Consider the following 23,881-nt stretch of genomic DNA (forward strand, 5'->3'; position numbering starts at 1 on the left):
TTTTTGGCGGAAAAATGGCGAAAAAAGCCTTATCAGCGCTTACTGCATGAGGCCCTATGTAACTATATTGAGTACTGGATAGTATAGAATACTTTGGATAGTATAGAATATATTGGATAGTACAAGATATTTTGGGTAGTATAAGATATATTGGGTAGTACAAGATATTTTGGGTAGTGTAAGATATATTGGGTAGTATAAGATATATTGGGTAGTACAAGATATTTTGGGTAGTGTAAGATATATTGGGAAGTATAAGATATATTGGGTGGTATTATTTTATTTATTTATAAAATGTTTTACGAGGAAGTAATACATTGAGAGTAACCTCTCGTACTAAATATATTGGAAAGTACCAGGTATATTGGAAAGTACCAGGTATATTGGAAAGTGCCGGGTATATTGGAAAGTACCGGGTATATTGGAAAGTACCGGGTATATTGGATACTTGGTAGTACAGAATATATTGGATTTTACAGGATATATAGGATATAATGGATATTATTATTACAGGGGTATTGGATATATTGAGTATTGAATTGTATTGATATTTAGGTCTTTTATATTATTGTATAGATATCAGATAGTATTAAGTATTGCATAATACTCAATAGTATAGTATGCAGCAGGTATACAATTAATAGTATTAAGTATTGAAGAGTATTGGTATTTGGGTGTTTGGGCTATTATTGGTAAGAGGATATTGGATAGTATAGGTATCAGATAGTATTGATGTGCAAGTATTGTCTAGTATTGATATGGGGTTATTTGATGGAATTGTTTTCAGTAAAATGAGTGGTATTGGTATAGGATGGTATTGTATCAGAGTTTTGAGTAGTATTGGTTGCTATATTTAGGGATGTATTGGGCACTATTAGTATGAGGATATAGACAGTATTGGTCCATCGGCATTGAGTAGTATTTTTTAGCAAGATACTGGGAAGTATTAAGGTTAGGGTTAGGGTTAGGGTTAGGGTTAGGGTTAGGGCTATTAAGGTTTTGAACAGTATTGTTATCCTCTATATAGAGAAATATTAGTATCAGGGCATTGAGTAGTATTGGTTATTTGGGTATTGGGTAGTTTTGGTATTGGGGCATTGGGTAGTACTAGGTAGTATTGGCTGGTATTGTGGTATTGTGGTATTGGTTAGTCTAACAGTATTATATGAGTAGTGGACAGTACTGGCATCAAGGTATGGAATAGCTTTGGTATTGTTATCTGGATATTGGATATGATTGATACAGGGGTATTTGAGAGTATTGGTAAGGGGTATAAGGCAATATTAGTATCAGGGTATTGGTATCAGGTGCATTGGGAAGCATTAGTTTTGGGGTACTTGGAAGCATTTGGGTAGCATTGATTTGAGTATTAGTACCAAGGTATTGGGCAGTACTCATTTCTACATATTGGGCAGCATTGACATCAGAGTTGTGGGCAGTATTTGTGCAGAGGTATTGGGTAGTATTGGTATCAGGATATATACTTGCATTAGTATAAGGATACTGTGTAGTATTGGTACTGGGGTACTGTGAAGTAGTGGGCAATATTGATGTGCAGTATAATATAATTATATATAAAGTATATTGCCAGGAGAAAATAAATTGAGCATTCTCCTATTTTCCAGTAAGAACTAGGTAACGAATATTGTGAAGACAAAGTTCAATATGACAATCAAGGTACTATTACTTCCAGTTGGGTAGTAAGATCACCAGGGTATTGAGTAATATTAGCGTGGAATGTATGAGGAGTATAGGTGTGTAAATCACAGGTTCTCACCATCCCCATTGATATCAATCTTGTTAAAAACACGGTTGGTAAATTCCTCTGGGGTTGAATCGTGATCACAGCCGTTAATTGCCCGCACTGCCTGATGGGGAACAAGAGAATATCGCGTTAGCAAAACAATACGTTTCTACATCTGTATAAATTCTCTTATTTTACATATAATTCCATAACGTTTCCTATTTCTCCACTTAACTGCTTCAAATAACTCCTCCTATGGTTACATATACTGCTCCCTATAACTTCTCCTATTGCCCCATATAACCCCCCACTATAATTCCATCTATTGCCCCATATAACTGTTCCGTATAACTGCTTCTACTGCTCCATAAAACGCCTTCAATTGCCCCATATAATCTCTCCCTATTTCTCCTCCTCTTGCCCCATGTAATCTCTCCCTATAACTTCTCTTATTGCTCCATATAACCTCTCCCTATAACACCTCCTATTACCCCATATAACTGCGCCCTATAACTCCTATTACCCCATATACCCGCTCCCTACTACTCCTCCTATTGCTTCATATAATCTCTCCCTATAATTCCTCCAAATTTCCCCACATAATCTCTCCCTATTACTCCTCCTATTGCTCCATATAATCTCTCCCTATAAACCCATATAAAATCTCCCTATTACTCCTTCTATTGCTCCATATAATCTCTCCCTATTACTCCTCCTATTACCCCATATAAAATCTCCCTATTACTCCTCCTATTGCTCCATATAATCTCTCCCTATTACTCCTCCTATTACCCCATATAATCTCTCATTATTACTCCTCCTATTACTCCATATACTCTCTCCCTATTACTCCTATTACCCCATATAATCTCTCCCTATTACTCCTCCTATTACCCCATATAAAATCTCCCTATTACTCCTCCTATTGCTCCATATAATCTCTCCCTATTACTCCTCCTATTACCCCACATAATCTCTCCCTATTACTCCTCCTATTACCCCATATAATCTCTCCCTATTACTCCTCCTATTGTTCCATATAATCTCTCCCTATTACTCCTCCTATTGTTCCATATAATCGCCCCCTATTACTCCTCCTATTGTTCCATATAATCTCTCCCTATTACTCCTCCTATTGCCCGATATAATCTCTCCCTATTACTCCTCCTATTGCCCCATATAATCTCTCCATATTACTCCTCCTATTACCCCATATAATCTCTCCCTATTACTCCTCCTATTACCCCATATAATCTCTCCCTATTACTCCTCCTATTACTCCATATAATCTCTCCCTATTACTCCTCCTATTGCTCCATATAATCTCTCCCTATTACTCATCCTATTACTTCATATACTCTCTCCCTATTACTCCTATTACAACATATAATCTCTCCCTATTACTCCTCCTATTACCCCATATAATCTCTCCCTATTACTTCTCCTATTGCTCCATATAATCTCTCCCTATTACTCCTCCTATTACCCCATATAATCTCTCCCTATTACTCCTCCTATTGCTCCATATAATCTCTCCCTATTAACCCATATAATCTCTCCCTATTACTCCTCCTATTACTCCATATAATCTCTCCCTATTACTCCTCCTATTGCTCCATATAATCTCTCCCTATTACTCCTCCTATTGCTCCATATAATCTCTCCCTATTACTCATCCTATTGCTTCATATACTCTCTCCCTATTACTCCTATTACCCCATATAATCTCTCCCTATTACTCATCCTATTGCCCCATATAATCGCTCCCTATTACTCCTCCTATTGCTCCATATAATCTCTCCCTATTACTCCTCCTATTGCCCCATATACTCTCTCACTATTACTCCTCCTATTGCTCCATATAATCTCTCCCTATTACTCCTCCTATTGCCCCATATAATCTCTCCCTATTACTCCTCCTATTGCCCCATATAATCGCTCCCTATTACTCCGCCTATTGCTCCATATAATCTCTCCCTATTACTCCTTCCATTGCTCCATATAACAAAGACACGTGTTGACGAAACGCGTTGGGACCCGGATGTTCAGACGTATTACGTCATCACGTCTCCACAAGCAGCTAGTGTATCGAGACAATAGCGCTACATAGAGTGGTTAAACTGATACATTTAGACAACCTTGTTGCTATTTGTTCGCTGGTTGGTTCCAAGGCATGGACTCCTACAATTCATCATGGAACCCGGATTCAGAGGGACTGTGAGCTCATTACATAGAAAGGTGATGTTATCATTTTGGAACAGTTTGTTAAATACTTGAATAATAATAATTTTAATTTCAGTTTCATCTCTTGTGTATGTATATATATCCGAGTCCCCTAACCTGCCTCCGGTGCAGGGATCTACCCGCTATCGCCCTCAGCGCAAAGCGATCGGGAGTGTGGGGGCGGCCATCTATTTAATCACACATGCGCAGAGCGGCAAAGGCGCACATGTGCAGTTATAGGCTCAGAATATCCAGAGGGCCTAAGGCAGAAGTTCTGTACCCCAAAGAAGTGTCTGTCTGGTGCTGACAGCGAGAAACCCTCAAACTATGCCAGGGAAGCAGATCCAGAACAAGTAAGTGACGATCCCTTGAACAGCCTTGAAGATGCCCGGCAAACTGCCAGGCAGGACTGTGATCTCCTCTGTAAACGATTGAAACAGGAGATGGAGCTATCGCCAAGCTACAGAGTGTCTGCTCACACTCGCCTTTGACAGTAGGACTGTGATGGACACAGGGCGTCACTTACACAGTGATTTAGAAGACCTGACAACTGAGCTGAAAATGGCGAACATTATTTTTACCACCATGGATGAAAAGCAGAGCAAGTCTGACAAAATAATTGCTAACCTGAAACAGAAGTATGAGGAGGCACTGAAAGAGATTAGAGTCTCTCAGCAAGAGATTCGCACTTGCCATAGAGAGTTGGAAGTCTCTCAGAATGAGGTTTACACTCTCCGAAAAGAACTGAATGCCTCACACCAGGAGATCAGCAGTCACCGCACTGAACTGGAAATCTCTCCAAATGAATTTGACAGTCTCGTCAAGGAGCTGGACGTCTCTCAAGATGTCCGCAAGCTTAGTATGGATCTTAAAGTCTCTCATAAGGAGCTTCACACCCTCAACCTAGAGCTAGATGTCTCACGCCAGGAGAGAGTCTCATCTCCGAAGTGTGTAAAAGATAGGAGTACTACAAGGAGGCCCTGAATATTATAGAGACTGTAAAAAGACAAAATACAAGTCTGAAAGAAGAAAATTAGAAGGATTGGAGCAACGCACACAAGCAGAGCACATACTGCAGAGCAAATGGCAAGGTCTGCGTACGCACCTACAGAATGCCGAAGAGAAGCAGCGATCAATGCAGGAAGAAAATCTGCAGGCTGCTAACGAAGTACAAGTGCTGCAGGAACGTCTGAGTATCCAGTGTGTCCTTGCAGAGCAGCATGAGGAACTAAAGGCTACCCTGAGCATCACCAGAGCATCACTGGAGGCCAAGCTTAGAGGCCAGGTGACTCGGTACAAGAGGGAGCACAAGAAGGTCCAGAAACTGAGGCAAGCAGCTACCGCCCGAGCAAAGAAATCCACAGAGCTCCAAAATATAGTGAAGGATGCATTGATGCACACTCAGAGAAAATGAAGGAAGTTGCTTGTATGATACAATCCAGATATAAGTCCCTCGTCACAACCAAGCAAGCTGTGCATTGCCATAAGTGCACCCACAATGCAATCTCAGTGCTACAATCGGCTTTCCACACAATTCAGGTAAGAAGAATCGAATTACGACTGAGAAACGCAATACAAATCCAAACATGCTACCACACCCACATGTCCCAATCCAGATTCCTCATGATGAAAATAGCCGCTAGGAAGATTCAGTCTTTGGCTAGAATGAGGCAGAACTGGTTCGGTGATCACACCCCAACAGGTACAGCACTAGTTCTCTACAAAAAAGAGAGGCCACGGGTAGTGGTTAGGTGTGAAAACTACAATCAAACTGATGATGTACTGGAATCTAAGTATCCTGAACCAAACGCAAATGACGTCTCTACTGATGAAGGGGGTCAGGCTTGTTGCGGATGGGAACGTAATGAATGAGAACGCTGGTACTGGAGAAAGTTCAAAACGGTGATACTATAGCAGAGATACCCTGCTAGACATCACTTGGGATTTCCTCACACATTGAAGAATTGGGCAGCGTAAAAGAGGTAATACGTCGAGATAAGAAGTCTGCCGACTACCAAACTGAGATGCCATGGGGGTCAATAAGAGTAGATAAAAACTCTGCCCAGGTTGAACCACCCTGTAAGAGACGTGTGCAGAGGTACACAATAGAGACTGGTTTAAGGTGAACTAAAATAAGGCTTTTATTGCACCTGCTTCTTTAACACATGAAAATCATCATCCGTATGGAAATAAGGGGTAAAACAAAGCTTCTGTTCGACTTGGGAGTATTTCTAGGTAAACATATGCAGTCCAGAACTCCCTTTAGGTAGCATGTTTCCCAGCCCCAAACATATACTGTCGCGGCAGAGTTTATTTAAACTTTTGCCTGGTCTCGGCCGCGACAGAAACCGGGCGCGCGCCGGGATGTCCCGTGCGCGCGCCGGAGCCTCGGAGGATCGGTCCTCCGATCGATCGAGGCACCCCCCTCCCCTCTCCGGGTCCACCGGAGCCCCCCACCGCTGTCCCCCGCATCTCCTGCATGCAGGGCTCCCTTCGGGGAGCCCTGGGCACGCGCGCATGGCATGCACACACCCGATGAAGCGTGACCGCGCATCAGTGACGCGCGACACGCCGAGGGGATTTGTTTAGAAAGCCGGGAAACCTCCCGGCTTGCAGCTCTAGCCGATGTTAAATAAAACGTGTCGCCTCTGTATGTTGATATGTGCAGATATACGACAGTCTTAGAAAGTAAAGCTTATCTGTCTCTCTGGTAGCTCAGGAGGAGCCTTTTCTCTAACAAACCTCCAATCAGCCAGGTGCTGGTCAATTAACCAGCACACTGCTGGATTAGAGGTAAGTTTTCTGAACAGGGATAAGTCCCCTGTTACATACCTCCCCTGTTTGTGGGAAGCTCGGGCTTGCCACGGCCAAAGCCCATCCTTCCACTCTTATTCGAGATATCTCAGTGACTTGAATGAGAGTGGTTGAAGGAAGAGAACCCTCAGTCCTGCTGGGATTGGAGCCCTTCCTCCAGTTTAGTAGTGTCTCCTCCACAAGGTGCTTGAGATCAGAAGTCCTCAGTCGCTCAAGGAGAACTTTTCCCAAGTACAGTCTTTCTACTGACCGCGTGGTCATGAGCTTTCCCTTGTGTCGGGCGCTCCTCTTTTTGTAGGCAGGCTGTATGGCGACAGTCGCAGAGCATTTATGCAAATAGCTTTCTCTCACCATTTTCCCCATGTACTCCACTTTAGCACCAAATGTCCACTTCATGGTATCACAAGAGCGCCCAAAAACAGCCACCTGAGCCCTCAGTTCTGCAAGCTGTCTTCCTGCACTTTTTCCATTCAATGTAGTTGCCAGTTCAGCTTCTTTGGGATTAAGTTGTGATTCCAGTTCCAATTCCAGAGAATGCGCTATCTTTTCAGCTTCCTCAGTTAAGGATTCCTATGGCTTTGATTCTGCACTCCTATCTCTTTGGGTGTTTGCAGGTTTGGCTAGTGCTTTTTTAGGTTGCTCAAACTTCGTAATCTTGTTTTGAAAGTGAGTGGTGTCCCCAGCTCTCACTGTACCCTTGTCCTCACGGGCATTAGTTACTGTGGGATACTGATGCTTGGGCAGAGCCAATACCTTTTCCCGTATTGGAGGCATCTGTAAGTTAGTGGACTGCAGAGTCTCACTCTGTTTCTTGAGGGTTTCCTGCCATTCTCCTTTCAGGGTCTTTATTTCTTCCCTGTGCTTTCTCTGAGCTTGCTTCCACCTATCATTCATTATTTTGTGGAGCACTCTGAACTTCTTCGCTTGGGCTGCAGATACTCGTCTCAGTTTCTGGACCTATTTGCGCTCCCACTTGTACCGAGTCACCTGACCTCTAAGCTTAGCCTCTAGCGATGCTTTGGTGATGCTCAGGGTAGCCTTCAGTTTATCATGCTGCTTTGCGAGGACACACTGGGTAATCAGACGTTCCTGCAGCACTTGAATTTCCTTAGCAGCTTGCCGATTTTCTTCCTGCAGAGTTCGCTGCTTCTCCTCGACATTCTTGAGGTGTGTATGGAGACCTTGCAGTTGGTTCTGCAGTCGGTGCTCTGCTTCAAACTTTCCATCTTCCAACAGTTTCTTTATTTTTTCCAATTCGTGGAGCTTTTCATTCTTTCCATTGATGTGGTCTGTCAACTCAGAATTTTCTTCTTTTAATCTTAAATTTTCTCTTTTTTCAGTCTCTGTACTAATCAGGGCCTCCTTGTAGTCCACCTTCCATTTTCGCACATCTGCTTGGAGGCGGCTGTCTCCTGGCGTGAGACTTCCATCTCCAGGTTGAGGGTCTGAAGCTCCTTCTGAGAGACTTTGAGATCTAAATTAAGATGGAGGATAGTTTTCTTTGAAATGTCGAGCCTCTCAGCGAAACTGCGAAGTTCCTTCCTGGAGACTTCCAGTTCTGTGCGGAGTGTATGAACCGCCTTCTGGGATACGTCCACCTCTGTCCGGACACTGTTGACCGCTTGTTGTGAGGCATTCAGTTCTAGGCGACAAGTGTGAACCTCATTCAGAGAGACTTCCACCTCTCGATGGCATTTGCGAACGTCTTTCTGAAAGACTGTAATCTTCTTCAGTGCCTCTTAATACTTCTGCTTCAGAATAGCAATCATTCTATCAGATTGACTCTGCTTTCCATCCATGGTGGTAATAGTAGCATTTGCTGTATCTATATCTGTCCTTAAATTCTCCAATTCGGTTCCAGATTCAGAGTACATTGCGAGGACAGTCTTCTGTAGCTCAGCATTATCTTCCCTCTCCAGTTTCAATTGTTCCCAGAGCAGATCATAGTCACGCCTGGCAATTTTCCGGGCATCTTCAGGGCTGGTCAAGGGATCGTCACTCATTGGTTCTGGCTCCGCTTCCCTGGTATGGTTTGCTGAGGGTTCCTCACTGTTGGCACCAGACAGACACTTCTTTGGGTTACACGACTTCTGCCTTGGGCCCTCTGGATATTCGATTATTCGCGGGACGAATCCCCCATTTTCTCTAGACTGCAGGGCATCTCGTTCCCCCATTTTCTCCTCGGGATCTGCGGACGTGTCTGTTCCTTCCACGGTAAGTGAAGAACCGCTTTTCTTTTTCTGCCTTTTTGTTTTGAATGACTCCGTCCCATCAGGAATACTGGGGTCTCCGTCTTTATGTGAAACTTCAGCAGCTTCATTGTATTCGCCAGGCTTTTCTTGCAGTTGCGTTAGCTGACAGAAATATTCGGTGATCTGGTGCACCCGCTCTTGCTCCTGCCGATCGCATTCGTCATCATAAAGAGCGGCTTTTTCGGTTCGTACCGAGTGAAGGCACCCCCACCATTCTTGGGGTGTTTTGTGGGTGTGACTCAGTTTGGGTTCCCCATAAGAGATGTCTTCCTCCTTATCGGACTGGAAGGGCCACTCTCCCGTGGGGTAGGGTTCATTGCAGGAACGCTGCATCTTGTCCTTCATTTTGGGGCTACCAGGTGTATTTTTCTTCCTGACAACAGGAGGCGCTATTGCAGCTGTTGCCACTGTTTTTGCTAGAACCCCCGCTGGTAGTCCTACAGGTGGGCATATTCTGTTTGTAGAGGTCGTAGCTCTCACAGGCATCTCTGTAGACTTTTTCTTCCCTTTGGTGAGTTTTCCAATATCAGCAGTACTGTGCACGCATCCTCTCTCATCAGTGATACTGGCTGTGCAGTTGCCAAGTAAAACTTCTGTACCTCCCTTGGGTCTACAGCGCATTGCTGGCTGCTGCAGTTCCTTGGCTCATTGGAAAACATAGTCCTCTGGCTGCTGCCCTTTTTCTGGGGCCACGTAGGAGCCATCCTCATCATCTGAATAAGGCCTGAAGGGACACTGCTCCGTGTGGCCGGGCTCTTTACATCAGGAACATATTTTCTTCCCCATTCTTGCAAAGTCTGTATTTTACTTCATCTGGGCCATTTCAAATTCCCAGGGGTTTTTTTTTTTTCTAAGGTGTACTCTTCACCTTGACCGATTTGGCACTTTTTCTTTCACACAATGCTTGCTAGTGTAGCTGCCCATTTCCTTGCTTCAGCAAAGGCATTTTCTTTACACCATTTACTTGCTATATGCAATCCCTCCGCTTAAGCAAAAGAATTTGGTTTTCTGCATGAGTTCAGTAATTTTCAGTCTCATCTTTGGGTATTATGGAATTCACTCTTCACACTTTGGGTGCATGTTGTACTCCCAAGATACATAGACAGACATTACTTGCAGAATAAAAATATTCTCTTTTTACCACTTTCTTTCACTCCCGGCAGGGCGACTTAACACTCAGCAATTGGCTTTGGGTTACCCTTTACACAGTAATCCCTTTTTACCCGACGGGGCAATTTTTTAAAGACAATAATAAACAAAGCCTAGCTCCTATCATTGGAGCGCTACCTCACTTCTTGAATCCTAACTACAGCTGGAGGGCTAAGCCTCTTTACCAACGACAATATTACATCTTATTGTGACTGGAAAGTAAGGTTCACCTGCTTCAGCAAAGTCTCTTTCTCTCCTCTTGGGATTGGGAAGAATAGTCCAACGGTGGCTTTTTTCAGTGCAGTATAGTTTTCCTGTTTGGGTGTCTATCCCTTTAATTCTGGTCATGGCTGCACGTGATTCTGTGGGGTTATTTTTCTCAGGCTGTTTGCAAAACTGTATGTAGGCACAAGCACAAACATTTTCACAGGCAGTCTCCAGGGCCCCTTTTAACTTCAAGGGCCACCTCTCATCCCAACTTCTGACACCTTATGTAAGAGACGTGTGCAGAGGTACGCAATAGAGACTGGTTTTAAGGTGAACTAAAATAAGGCTTTTATTGCGCCTGCTTCTTTAACACATGAAAATCATCAACCGTATGCAAATAAGGGGTTAAACAAAGCTTCTGCTCCACTTGGGAGTATTTCTAGGTAAACATATGCAGTCCAGAACTCCCTTTAGGTAGCATGTTTCCCAGCCCCAAACATATATGTTGATATGTGCAGATATACGACAGTCTTAGAAAGTAAAGCTTATCTGTCTCTCTGGTAGCTGTAGGGGGGAATCCTTCTCTGCTCTCCTGGCGCAGCCTTTTTGTCCTAAGGCACTTTCAGCCTTTAGGTTTAGAAGTCTTCTCCCCCTTGTTGTCTTGTTGTCTGGCTGTCAGCCTACAGCCGCTCAAGACCTCTCTGTCCCTTCCTGGTTCAGCCCACGTGTGAGCTCAGGAGTCTCTCCTTCCGGTCTCAGGAGGAGCCTTTTCTCTAACAAACCTCCAATCAGCCAGGTGCTGGTCAATTAACCAGCACACTGCTGGATTAGAGGCAAGTTTTCTGAACAGGGTTAAGTCCCCTATTACACACCCATGACCATGGATACTGAACCTGATGCAGGTGGTCACCCTAAACTCAGGGAAGAAATGATCGCCTGACGCATGGGAAAACTTGTGACCAAGCGGTCAGAAGAAGAAAGACTGTGTTTGGGAAAAGCCCTCCTCAAGCGACTGAATAGTGCTGATTTCAAGCACCTTTTTGATGAGACATTGGTAACCTGGAGAAAGGGCTCCAATCACAGCGTGACTGAGGGTTCTCGTCCTCTATCCATTCTCATTCGACCAGCAGGTGTATCTCGAGTGAGAGTGGAAGGGTGGACTCGGCCGTGGTAGCCCGAGATTCCCACAAACAGGGTAGGTATGTAACAGGGAATTAACCATGTCTCAATGAGGTTTCAATAGAAAGCCTCAGTGAATGAGGAATCCAACAGGAAGCTGGTTAATTGCAGCTAAAAACAATTAACCAGTCTCCACCTGGCAAATTAGACCTGTAGAAAAACCTCCTGTAGGTTGGTAAGGGGCTTATCCTCCCCAACTCTGCAGATAGGAACTGGGGAAGTGAATTAGCTCTTACACAGGGATAGGCTGTTTATTTGTGTATTTCTGTATGCTCTGCATTGTTCAAATTGACAGGCTGAATAAAGCTATGGTTTAATTTCACCAAATCTGTCTCCTTGGTTGTACCTCTGCACATGTCTCTTACATGCAGCCATTCTTTTGTAGATCTGTTTGTCTTGCTGCATGTCCCATTTTCGCTTCAGCTTCAGCTCAAGGACGGATGGCCTGACATTCTCCTGTAGAATCTTCTGATATAATGCAGAATTCATGGTTGTGTCCATGATGGCAAGCAGTCTAGGTCCTGAGGCAGCAAAGCAGCCCCAAATATCACACTCCCACCACCATGCTTGACGGTGGGGATGAGGCTCTTCTGTTCGAACACAGTGTTTGTTTTTAGCCATACATAACTGTAGCAGAACGGGCTACTTATCCTTCTACTACTGGAGTAAGCCCTGGTAAGGGCAGGCGCCAGTAGTGACCATGGGTTTTTCCCCCTCACCAAGCCCTGCCTCTGTGGTAGAGGCAGGCCCCTGAGCTCGGTGCAGCCTCAACAGAGGGGAGGTCCTGCTGACATCATAAGGGGCGGGGCTGTGCCTATTTAGTAGGCTGTCAGGTGTGTGTGTGTGAGTCAGTCCTGAGAGTTCTGTGCGTCTGTTAGTTCTGCATGGAGTTGAGTTCTGAGAAGGAGTTCTGAGAGGTCTGTCAGTTCTGCAAGGTGTCCAGTCTTGGAGTTCTGCATACATTTGGAGGAGAGAGCATCTGATTGCAGAGCTGGAGAAATGCATCAGATGGGAGCTGAGGAGGGTGTATGGGTCTGAAGTGCTGCAGGACTCAGGACAATAAGGACAGAGCCATAGAGGTGGACCAATGCCCCCCACCCTGCTCAGGGGGTGAGGGGAAGGAGATCTAGCTTTACCCACAGGGCCTACCCTGGTGGAGCTGGAGGCCGGGGTATTGAGGCCCCATCCAGACCATCCTGTCTGGAGACATTGTTGGAGGGAAGGAGAGGAGGAGTACCCCGGTGCGCGGGGTATAAGGCTGCTGCTGGTGTTGAACTGTGGTGTTGAACCCAAGAGACAATAAAGAGACTTTTCTATTTTACCCGGAAAGACTGTGTGTGTTTTGGAGCATTCACCCTGGGACCAGGGTTACTTCTCTATTAGGGTCCTACCCCACATCAACTGGGAAGTTATAGAGGATGGAGGCGCTGCATCACTAAGAGAATGGAGGCAACTACCCCAGAAGCCTGGTCCTGTATCCCCGACATCACCGCGGGAGACTCAGGCCCTCCTGTTACCGGCAGGTATGCACCACCAACATACATGTAGCCAGCCCTCACTACACCCTAGATATGCCATCTGTGTCTGGGGGGGGGGAACATGGTTTACATTTGGAGGCGAGCTGCTGAGATCCCAAACAGGACAGGCTTTCAGCGAAGCAGAACGGGAGGAGTGAAGTACACTTTCCGTGCAAGTGCTGGAGAAAGTAGGGCATGTAATACCAGGGGTAGTCAGGGGAGCGTAGACTCCCGCACAGTACGCCCTGGGTGCCCTAAGAGGGTGTCGTAAGATGGGTGCCTAGCTATAGCTGTTCTAGTCCCTTGAGGCAGATAGTGTGAGGCAACTGGGAGGGTTAGCTTGTTAACTTGTCCAGGGACCATGGCCCAGGGCCCGCACTATGAGTGGCCAAAAGTAGGGACGCCCGTACTTAGGGAGATGCCCGGTACACTAGCCAGCACCCACATAAAATGCACCACAGAGTACTTGCAGGAACAGTCACCGAGTACAGTGCATAGAGAAGTAGTTCTGCCTAGCCTGGGGTATGCCACATCATACTAGTGGGCAACAGTCAGAGAAAGCATGCAGAGAGTGTTCAGTGAGCAAGTGGAGGTCAGTCAGTGTCTAGGAACGTGTTTCACTGTAGACACTGAGAATAGTGCACATTTACATTTGGTGGGCTCATCAAAGATGGCGGCCGTCACTACATGTGCTCCGTGGAGCAAGGAAGAATCCAAAATGGCGACAAACGCGCCATCCACTGCCCAGCAGTTAGCAGCCGAACTAAAATGGCGATTCCCGCCAATCCTGGAGAGCGCACGTGAATCGTGCAAAGAGGCTGTGCGAGAAATGTGGTGGGAGATGTGCAGGGGTTTGGCGCCAAACCCAGATCCCCTGCAAGAGGAGCGGCGCGAAAGCCGAAAGCCCACCCACCTGTGCTGTGACTGGCCAACAAGCCCGGCCACGTCACACTGAAAGAAGGAGTGCCCCGCCTCTTGTTTCCACCAGAGGGAGGGGGCACAAGGAGAGCCAATCAGGAGAGCCTTCCCCAGCGAAGGGAGGGACAGGAAGTGAGAGCGAGGAGCTTAATTTCTGTCTGACATTCACAGAGAGTGGAGCTGAGCAACTGAACTGTTCCACCCCTGAGCGAAATATGGCCGAACTGAGCACCACGATTTACCAGCTACCAGGAGGCTTACTGGTAGTGGAGGTTGAGGGCCACGAATACCTCCGGTGATTGTGCATCCACGGTGGGATACCCGGAGTGGTCCCAAGCACTAAGGCACGATGCCCTCAATGCGGCACGTTCTACCTGTGGCCTAACGAGCCATGGCCACTGATCGAGACCCCGTGGGGTGCCTCTCCGGGAACACTAATGGAGGTGGCGGAGACGAAAGACAAGGCTGCCCTAGTTCCCCGCTTCACCCATGCAGTAAGAACAAAGGCCCAGCCAGCTACAGAGCCGAGAGAACCGTCGGCGGAGGAGAGCGCGACCACAGTGGAGGTACCGGGGCGAACCCGTTTCGTACCACTACCCACTGGCGGTACCGCCCAAGAACCCGGTGACTCCCTTGCGGAGGAGCCGATCATAATATCTTCGGAGGAGGAAGTTGGCGTCCCATCTGTGGCGATGCGCCTACCGGTGAACCACCCCAGCTGTAACAAAGATGGCGGTCCACTTACCGGAGAGGAGCAGACGAGTCCAGACACCTTCCGACGGTGAGCGCTGGTGCGGCCTGAGGCCCGTAGCAGTCCCGCGGCCGTGGTGACTCCCAGTGCAGCGGAGATGGCATCCGAGATGACTCCGGAGGACCCCGAGTACATCAGCCTGTAGCGGAGCGGTAAGGAGACTCCACCACTCCCTTCCTCCCGCCAGGCGAAGATGGAACCTGCAGAGGACGAGAAGGAGAGGCTTGCGGCCTACTTGCCCATCCGCGGACCGGATGATCCACCACCGCCCCTTCCGGTCTTCGACGCACTTCCGGTGCGTGACTACGGAGCGGATGGGGATTCCGCGGGCACCGGCGATGACGTCACTTCCGGGTACGAATGGAAAAGGGGCCCGGGAGCGCTGTTCTCCCCACGGAGAGCAGCCATGACAGCTGCAATGGCCACACTTAAAAGCCAAGGCCCATCCAGAGGAGCACGAAGCACGTCAGAGAGAGCAACCAAGAAAGCGCCCACTGGTCGCGGTATTACCCGCTTGCTGGACACTGACTTGAACATTGCCCCAGCCCCAACCCCTAGCTCCATCGCCCCGGCCACTGCCCCTACCCAGTCACGAGTGTTGTCACCGGGACCTAGCGCGGATAAATTTAGCAAGTACCCCAAATATTCCAGAGATGTAAGGGATTGGGAATTGAGCGATGAGGGGTCTGATGGGGAAATACCATATGCCAATGTGATACGTGTGCCTAACCCTGTGCCTTTTTCTCCTGCAGCTAGAGGTACGGCCCGAGGGTCCCATACTACAGCAGAGGCTGGGCCTGTAAGTGAAGTTGTTCACAAGATGAACCCTACGGTGTACATCAACGCCAAAGGGAGGAGAGATTGCTCGCGCTCTACAGAGGCGGGGACGTCCAGTGTCTCATCCAAAGCAGAGTCCGAGATAGAGACCACTAGCCCCTTATCCGAGTACGAGCACCGTGACAAGTGGTGGGCACCCCTGTTCACTGGGTACCATGAAGGTATGGACCGCACCAGGTTCTTACTCATCCGTAACAACATAGTTGATTATTGGTGGGCGGCAGGTGCCTATACTCCCCAGGAGGTGGCGGACGAGATAGAACACAGGTACCGGGAGATAGAGCAAAAGACCATTCTGCCCAAGGGCCCCAGTATTTTGTATGATGATATTGCCCCTGCAGAACCAGAGTTTTGGGTACTGCCAAGCAGGGCGGGTCACCGTAAACTCACTAAGTTGAGCAGAGCAGACAGAGCCATAGTGGCTAGGTATAGGCAGTCCCATGGGTACGAATACCCTTATGTGCCTGAACCCATAATGCGAGAGATTGAGGAGAACAGGGATAGTTGGCTCCGAGAAGCCGTCCAAGAGTACCTGAGGACAAAGTTTGGTAAGGCAGGTTACCACAATCAATACAGGATCAGTGAGTTGGTCAGGATCTGGAGTATAGGACGGTGCATATACATGCACAGTGTGATCTATCGGCCAGAGTCTGGGTCGGTACAGTCATTCTATGTGACCATAACAGACCATAATGGAAGAAGGGTACGGTAGCCTGACTCGAAGCATTATTATTAAGGTTCTCCCCGTTGGGAGTAACTGTGTTCAAAATACTTCCTCACATGGTAACATGTTATGCCTAACATACTGCCATGGTTTTGTGTTTGTGTTCCCAGGTTTGTCTACGCAGGATGGTTCTGCTAAAAGTAAGTCCAAGTGGGGACCATTGGATTCCACCAGAGGGAGAGTGTAGCCCCCTGTAAACAGAACGGGCTACTTATCCTTCTACTACTGGAGTAAGCCCTGTAAGGGCAGGCGCCAGTAGTGACCATGGGTTTTTCCCCCTCACCAAGCCCCGCCTCTGTGGTAAAGGCAGGCCCCTGAGCTCTGTGCAGGCATAGACAGAGGGGAGGTCCTGCTGACATCACAGGGGGCGGGGCTGTGTCTATTTAGTGGGCTGTCCTGTGTGTGTGTGAGTTCAGTTCTGTGCGGATGAGAGTCAGTTCTTGTGAGTTCTGAGAGCTGAGAGTTTGGAGTGGAGTGTCTGGCTGGACAGTCAGAAGCTGGAAGAACAGTGTGCCTGTGCGGTACAGAGTCAGCTGACTGGCTGCAGACGTATCCTCACTACGAAACGCGTTGGATGATTTCTGATCTATTGTTCAATTGTCAGTCTTACTGATTTTACATATTGATGTTGCCTTGGTTATTCGTATCTCTGTGTGCAATTTTGGGCACTTGAAGGACTGAGAAACACTCTTGCCGATCGATCCCTAGTCGCGGGCATAGTGACGTCATTAAGCGGCGTCCCGCAACGAAGCGGCAGCGTGGCACGCTGACGATACGTCTGCAGCCAGCTGACTTACCTCTGTGAGTGACGGTTTTCGATCACGGACTTCACACACCACTCCGGTCCATGTGGAATTCTCTGGGGATCGTGTGAGTGCCAATATCGCGGAGCCCAGCTGACCTTAAAGGGGACTGTCTATGAAGACGCTGACAGTTTGAGGAGAAGCTCCCAAGAAGGTTTTGCTATACAGCTACCGGTTGGTGCCCACTGGGGACAAGCTGACATCCCACTTCCACACCAGCAGTCACTGAGGGGTAACCCATGTGTATTACACACACAATGCTCTAAATACTTTACTTGATGAACGCAGAATATTTTTCCCTTAATTAATACACATTGTAGGTATTTACTTCACTATCTGCGTCCTGCGCTGTTTTTTTTTTTTTGTTTCCATTTCTGTAGTGTGTTGGGGGTGCTGAGCCACCCCCTGTTCTTATAGCAGCAGACGCATTCAAGACTCACCACACAGTAAAGAAAATTTATTTTATACACAGCGGTGTTTGTGGCTTTACATTGGGCTACTGAACTTGAGGGGTATTTGGTAATTACACCTATCACTTATTAATATAGAGGTTAATTAGTTGCGCACATTATTTTTGTTTCTCATATATCATCACCGCGGGAGACTCAGGCCCTCCTGTTACCGGCAGGTATGCACCACCAATATCCCCTGACGAAGTGACCACGTGTCACGAAACGCGTAGGGAGGAGGAGCCTAGTGATTTGAGCCATCGCAGCATCTGTAGTCTTGACACGAGGAGGGTTTCCTGCACCACTGACGTCACACGCCGAGTCGACAGCGTGTCTGTGAGCAGTGTACCTCCCCGTTGTGCTGGAAGGATTTGCAAGCTGCGGACGGCATTAGCGCGGAGTATCATCCACATTGCACCATGTGAGTGTATTTTAAAGCATTGTTTAAGTGTTTTAGCTCAATAAAGTAATTGCATACTACACCATATTGTGCCCATCTTATCTCACGTCGGTGGGGGTGTCGCAACGGATCTATCCCTGACGTCATCGAGGACTGTGATTGATCCCAGTAAGCTGTCTCCACACGGGGGTTCGTGAGAGGAACAGAGGAGAAGGGGAGCCACCACAGATTCTCTCCAATGAACATACAGATGTAACTTATGTGAGTAAGATTCTGTATTATCCTAGATAGGGATCTGATTGTAGAAATACGCTGCGCAATCAGGTGTGTCTGTCATCTTTATTTCAGAAGGTGTAATCATCTACATCAAAGACACCGTCCCATCTGAAACATCTTTATCAAGCCCAACTACCATCTTGAAAGATCAGAGACTTCCTTTAAGGTCACGGTATCTTGGACTTATAGCGCTGGGGACTTTATATTTGTTTGTGCAGTGTGTTGGGGGTGCTGAGCCACCCCCTGTTCTTATAGCAGCAGACGCATTCAAGACTCACCACACAGTTATGTAAAGAAAATTTATTTTATACACAGCGGTGTTTGTGGCTTTACATTGGGCTACTGAACTTGAGGGGTATTTGGTAATTACACCTATCACTTATTAATATAGAGGTTAATTAGTTGCGCACATTATTTTTGTTTCTCATATATCCCAGAAGCCTGATCCTGTATCCCCGACATCACCGCGGGAGACTCAGGCCCTCCTGTAACCGGCAGGTATGCACCACCAACATACATGTAGCCAGCCCTCACTACACCCTAGATATGCCATCTGTGTCTGGGGGGGGGGGGGGGGAACATGGGTTACATAACTTTTCTCTTTAAGGCCAAAAAGGTCTACCTTTGACTCGTTTTTCCAGAGAACATTTTTCCAGAAGTCTTGTGGATCATCTGTGCTCTTTGGCAAACTTCAGACGGACAGCAATGTTCTTTTTAAAGAGCAGTGATTTCCTCCTGGATATCCTTCAATGAACCCCATTCTTGTTCAGTATTTTTCTGACAGTTGAATCATAAACACTCACATTAGCCAAGGCGAGAGTGGCCTGCAGATCCTCGGACGTTACTCTGGTGTGCTTTGTGACTTCCTAGATGATTTGCTGGTATGTTCTTGGAGAGATTTTGGTAGGATGACTGCTCTTGGGTCAAGTGGCCGTGGTCTTGAACTTTAGCCATTTGTGCAATTTGAGCCCCAAATCTATAGAAATGGTTTTGTAACCCTTTCTAGACTGATGAGCATCAATAACTGCTTTTTTGAGGTCATCAGAGATTTATTTTGATCGTGGCATGACATGTTTCCACACACTTGTATGGTGAAGACCAAACTCACAAAGTATCTCATCTTTATATAGGGTGGGGCCTCCCACACACACACCTGAAGATCTACTTAATTATGTAAATACCTGATTCTAATTATCACCCTTTATGTAGTAGATAAATGCAGGGTTTCACTTACTTTTGCACGTACCCTGATTTTTTTATTTTATTTTTATTGATTTTGTAAATCGGGGATGGGGTACAGAAAATAATTGGGGGAAGTGGGAAGGGGTAAAGTCCTTTGTTAGTGTAACACATATACATACATTCAAAAAAGATAATACACTTTTAATGAGTCGAGAGAACCATTGCATGTTACCCAGCATTGTCCACTCGGAGGGGAGGTCTCCCTAGCGACCATGCCAGCTCACATATGCTCTCCATGTTTGCCGTATATTTTGGAAGATTTTATGTTTGTCCTCAAGGAGACTTGTGAGTTTCTCCATGAGCATTATGGTATTCATTTTATTTTGGACTATATTGATGTCTGGCAGTTTTTCTTGTTTCCAGTGGCTAGCTATCACCGTCTTGGCAGCCGAGAGCATGTGCTTAAGCAGTGAGCCCTTATTTGTAGCTACTGTATTTTCTTCATGGATTTGTTAATCAGTAAAGTGCCCATATCCCAGAGAGGGACAATGCCTGTCACATGAGTTATCAATCTCTTGATTTTCCTCCGGTAAGGTGAAATTCTGATGCAAGACCACCAGATATGTTTAAATGAACCAATGTGTCCACAGTTTCACCAGCAGAGTGGAGAATAGTGTAATGGTAAGTCCACCCTCTTTTTCCCCCTGTCACATAAGTCCTTAGCAGTCTAGGCTGTGACAGGCAGTCCTGTGGGCAATTGACCCCCTCATGCTACTCTCTGAGTGACAGAGGAGGTGGTGACTCATGGTCTGTATACAGCCTATCAGGGTACAGACCTTGAGCCCACCCTTCTAACTCCTCAGGGAGGAAGCACCACAAGATAGGAGTCTGCTTCCACCATTCCTAAGGAGTGGAAGTGTGTGACCGCTCCTCCCGGCTGGGAGTGAGAGGTCAGTAAGCCCCTCATGGGCTGGCTGGGTCAGAAAGACCTGAGGCTCCACAATGCAGAGCGCGCACCATCCAGAGACCTTGGATTCTCTGAGACCCCTGAAGCCGCTGTAAGACCACCTGCTTCAGTGATGCAATAAAGTCCCTTAGTTCATTTATACCCCTGCATGAATTCCAGTCCATGGGCAGGGATGTATGAGAGTTGCTTTAGTGGGGACTGCCTCCAGAGACCCTGGAGTCCACTGAAGCTGGAGGCGCTGAACACCAGAAAGAACATCAGATAATCCAAAAGCCTGTCCTGGTCTCCATCCCATCTCAGACAGCTCAGCACTCCTGGACCCTCACAGGTACCCTGTACTACAACACCTTATAACTAGAGCAGTATCTCCCAGAGGGTGGGATAGTTAGGAAATAAAATGTGGAGATGTGCTGGGGTTAGTACCATCTGTGGAAGACCTTAATATTTGTTTCCCTTATAGATGAGCATCTACCTCCTCCAGACTCACACCCATGTCTTGTTCCCACTTGATAACATTGTGGTTGGTTGGTTGACTTATTGGGACTTGATATTGGCATCTGGTAAAACAGGGCTATTGTACCTTTGCGGTATTCGGCATCTGAAAAAAGGTGCTCAAAGGTTGTCAGTCACCTACACATATCTGTTGTGTTATGGGTGGAACGTACAGTATGCCGTTTCTCACGTGTGCATGTTGTGTTATGGATGGAACGTACAGTATGTCGTTTCTCACGTGTGCATGTTGTGTTATGGATGGAACATACAGTATGTAGTTTCTCACGTGTGCATGTTGTGTTATGGATGGAACGTACAGTATGTAGTTTCTCACGTGTGCATGTTGTGTTATGGATGGAACATACAGTATGTCGTTTCTCACGTGTGCATGTTGTGTTATGGATGGAACATACAGTACAGTATGTAGTTTCTCACGTGTGCATGTTGTGTTATGGATGGAACATACAGTATGTAGTTTCTCACGTGTGCATGTTGTGTTATGGATGGAACATACAGTACAGTATGTAGTTTCTCACGTGTGCATGTTGTGTTATGGATGGAACATACAGTACAGTATGCAGTTTCTCACGTGTGCATGTTGTGTTATGGATGGAACGGACAGTATGTAGTTTCTCACGTGTGCATGTTGGAATACATGTGTGTTGGGGATCTTGTGCTCTCCTGTATCTCCTGGAAAGACTCAGCCCGTTCCCCTGGTGGAAGTCCTTAATGTTAGTAATGTGAGGGTCCATGCCCTGACTCTTTATTATTCATTGTTTGTCTAATTCAGTGGTGCGCAAGCTGGGGGGCACGCCCCCAGGGGGGTGGGTGATTTTGCTGGGGGGGGGGGTGGGGCACGCCCCCAGGGGGGTGGGTGATTTTGCTGGGGGGGTGTGGGGCACGCCCCCAGGGGGGTGGGTGATTTTGCTGGGGGGGGGGTGGGGCACGCCCCCAGGGGGGTGGGTGATTTTGCTGGGGGGGGGTGGGGCACGCCCCCAGGGGGGTGGGTGATTTTGCTGGGGGGGTGTGGGGCACGCCCCCAGGGGGGTGGGTGATTCTGCTGGGGGGGGCACTGCACTCTTCCCCACGGCATTAGAGCGTGAGGCCTCTGTAACTCACTTACCTGCTGCCAGCCATGTCTTCGGCAATGCGTCGCCATGGCAACGTGCATCAAATGACGCGGTGGGGCCAAGTGACGTCACATGACCCGCAACGTCATTTGACGCCGAGCCATCGGGAGAGGGGTGGGGGCGCGAACACTGCGGCTCCCAGGAAGGGGGCCGCAGCTCAAAAAGATTGCGCACCGCTGGTCTAATTCATACATCACTTTGTTTCAAAAGACATGGAATTGGTTAATATAACCCCTATTGATATTTAAGAAATACGGGTTTTTGGTCAAGAAGGTTACCATGGAAAAACGATGGAATTTCCATGATCTGTTATTTATATTATCTGTTATTTATATTATTACCCCGTGTATTACTGCTGTGAAGCGCTATGTACATTAATGGCGCTATATAAATAAAAACATACAATACAATACAATCATTATAATTGGGGTTCACAAACTTTTCTCCCCACTGTACATGTGACATCAATATGTACAGTAAACAAGTGGCCAAACTATGTAAAAATACGGGAGCTCTTGCAGTGGGAAGCCGGTGCGGGGAGCTCTTGCAGTGGGAAGCGGTGCGGGGAGCTCTTGCAGTGGGAAGCCGGTGCGGGGAGCTCTTGCAGTGGGAAGCCGGTGCGGGGAGCTCTTGCAGTGGGAAGCGGTGCGGGGAGCTCTTGCAGTGGGAAGCCGGTGCGGGGAGCTCTTGCAGTGGGAAGCCGGTGCGGGGCGCTCTTGCAGTGGGAAGCCGGTGCGGGGAGCTCTTGCAGTGGGAAGCCGGTGCGGGGAGCTCTTGCAGTGGGAAGCCGGTTCGGGGAGCTCTTGCAGTGGGAAGCCGGTGCGGGGAGCTCTTGCAGTGGGAAGCGGTGCGGGGAGCTCTTGCAGTGGGAAGCCGGTGCGGGGAGCTCTTGCAGTGGGAAGCCGGTGCGGGGCGCTCTTGCAGTGGGAAGCCGGTGCGGGGCGCTCTTGCAGTGGGAAGCCGGTGCGGGGAGCTCTTGCAGTGGGAAGCCGGTGCGGGGCGCTCTTGCAGTGGGAAGCCGGTGCGGGGAGCTCTTGCAGTGGGAAGCCGGTGCGGGGCGCTCTTGCAGTGGGAAGCCGGTGCGGGGAGCTCTTGCAGTGGGAAGCCGGTGCGGGGAGCTCTTGCAGTGGGAAGCCGGTGCGGGGTGCTCTTGCAGTGGGAAGCCGGTGCGGGGCGCTCTTGCAGTGGGAAGCGGTGCGGGGAGCTCTTGCAGTGGGAAGCCGGTGCGGGGAGCTCTTGCAGTGGGAAGCCGGTGCGGGGAGCTCTTGCAGTGGGAAGCCGGTGCGGGGAGCTCTTGCAGTGGGAAGCCGGTGCGGGGAGCTCTTGCAGTGGGAAGCGGTGCGGGGAGCTCTTGCAGTGGGAAGCCGGTGCGGGGAGCTCTTGCAGTGGGAAGCCGGTGCGGGGAGCTCTTGCAGTGGGAAGCCGGTGCGGGGAGCTCTTGCAGTGGGAAGCGGTGCGGGGAGCTCTTGCAGTGGGAAGCCGGTGCGGGGAGCTCTTGCAGTGGGAAGCGGTGCGGGGAGCTCTTGCAGTGGGAAGCGGTGCGGGGAGCTCTTGCAGTGGGAAGCGGTGCGGGGAGCTCTTGCAGTGGGAAGCCGGTGCGGGGAGCTCTTGCAGTGGGAAGCGGTGCGGGGAGCTCTTGCAGTGGGAAGCCGGTGCGGGGAGCTCTTGCAGTGGGAAGCCGGTGCGGGGAGCTCTTGCAGTGGGAAGCGGTGCGGGGCGCTCTTGCAGTGGGAAGCCGGTGCGGGGAGCTCTTGCAGTGGGAAGCCGGTGCGGGGAGCTCTTGCAGTGGGAAGCGGTGCGGGGAGCTCTTGCAGTGGGAAGCGGTGCGGGGAGCTCTTGCAGTGGGAAGCGGTGCGGGGAGCTCTTG

The 23,881-nt window shown here is 48.2% G+C and overlaps 1 protein-coding gene across 4 annotated transcripts in view; it reads right to left on the reverse strand.

Annotated features, from left to right (window-relative positions):
• LOC142494778 (guanylyl cyclase-activating protein 1-like) overlaps positions 1-23,881 on the reverse strand; it is a 77,922-nt gene that overhangs the window by 20,448 nt on the left and 33,593 nt on the right. For all 4 annotated transcript variants that reach the window (XM_075599227.1, XM_075599224.1, XM_075599225.1 and 1 more), the window contains exon 3: positions 1,778-1,868. In XM_075599227.1, coding sequence (XP_075455342.1) covers positions 1,778-1,868 — 91 coding nt within the window. The remainder of the gene's footprint in view (positions 1-1,777; positions 1,869-23,881) is intronic.

The sequence above is a fragment of the Ascaphus truei genome, chromosome 5 (genome assembly GCF_040206685.1).
Source record: "Ascaphus truei isolate aAscTru1 chromosome 5, aAscTru1.hap1, whole genome shotgun sequence".
NCBI lineage: Eukaryota > Metazoa > Chordata > Amphibia > Anura > Ascaphidae > Ascaphus > Ascaphus truei.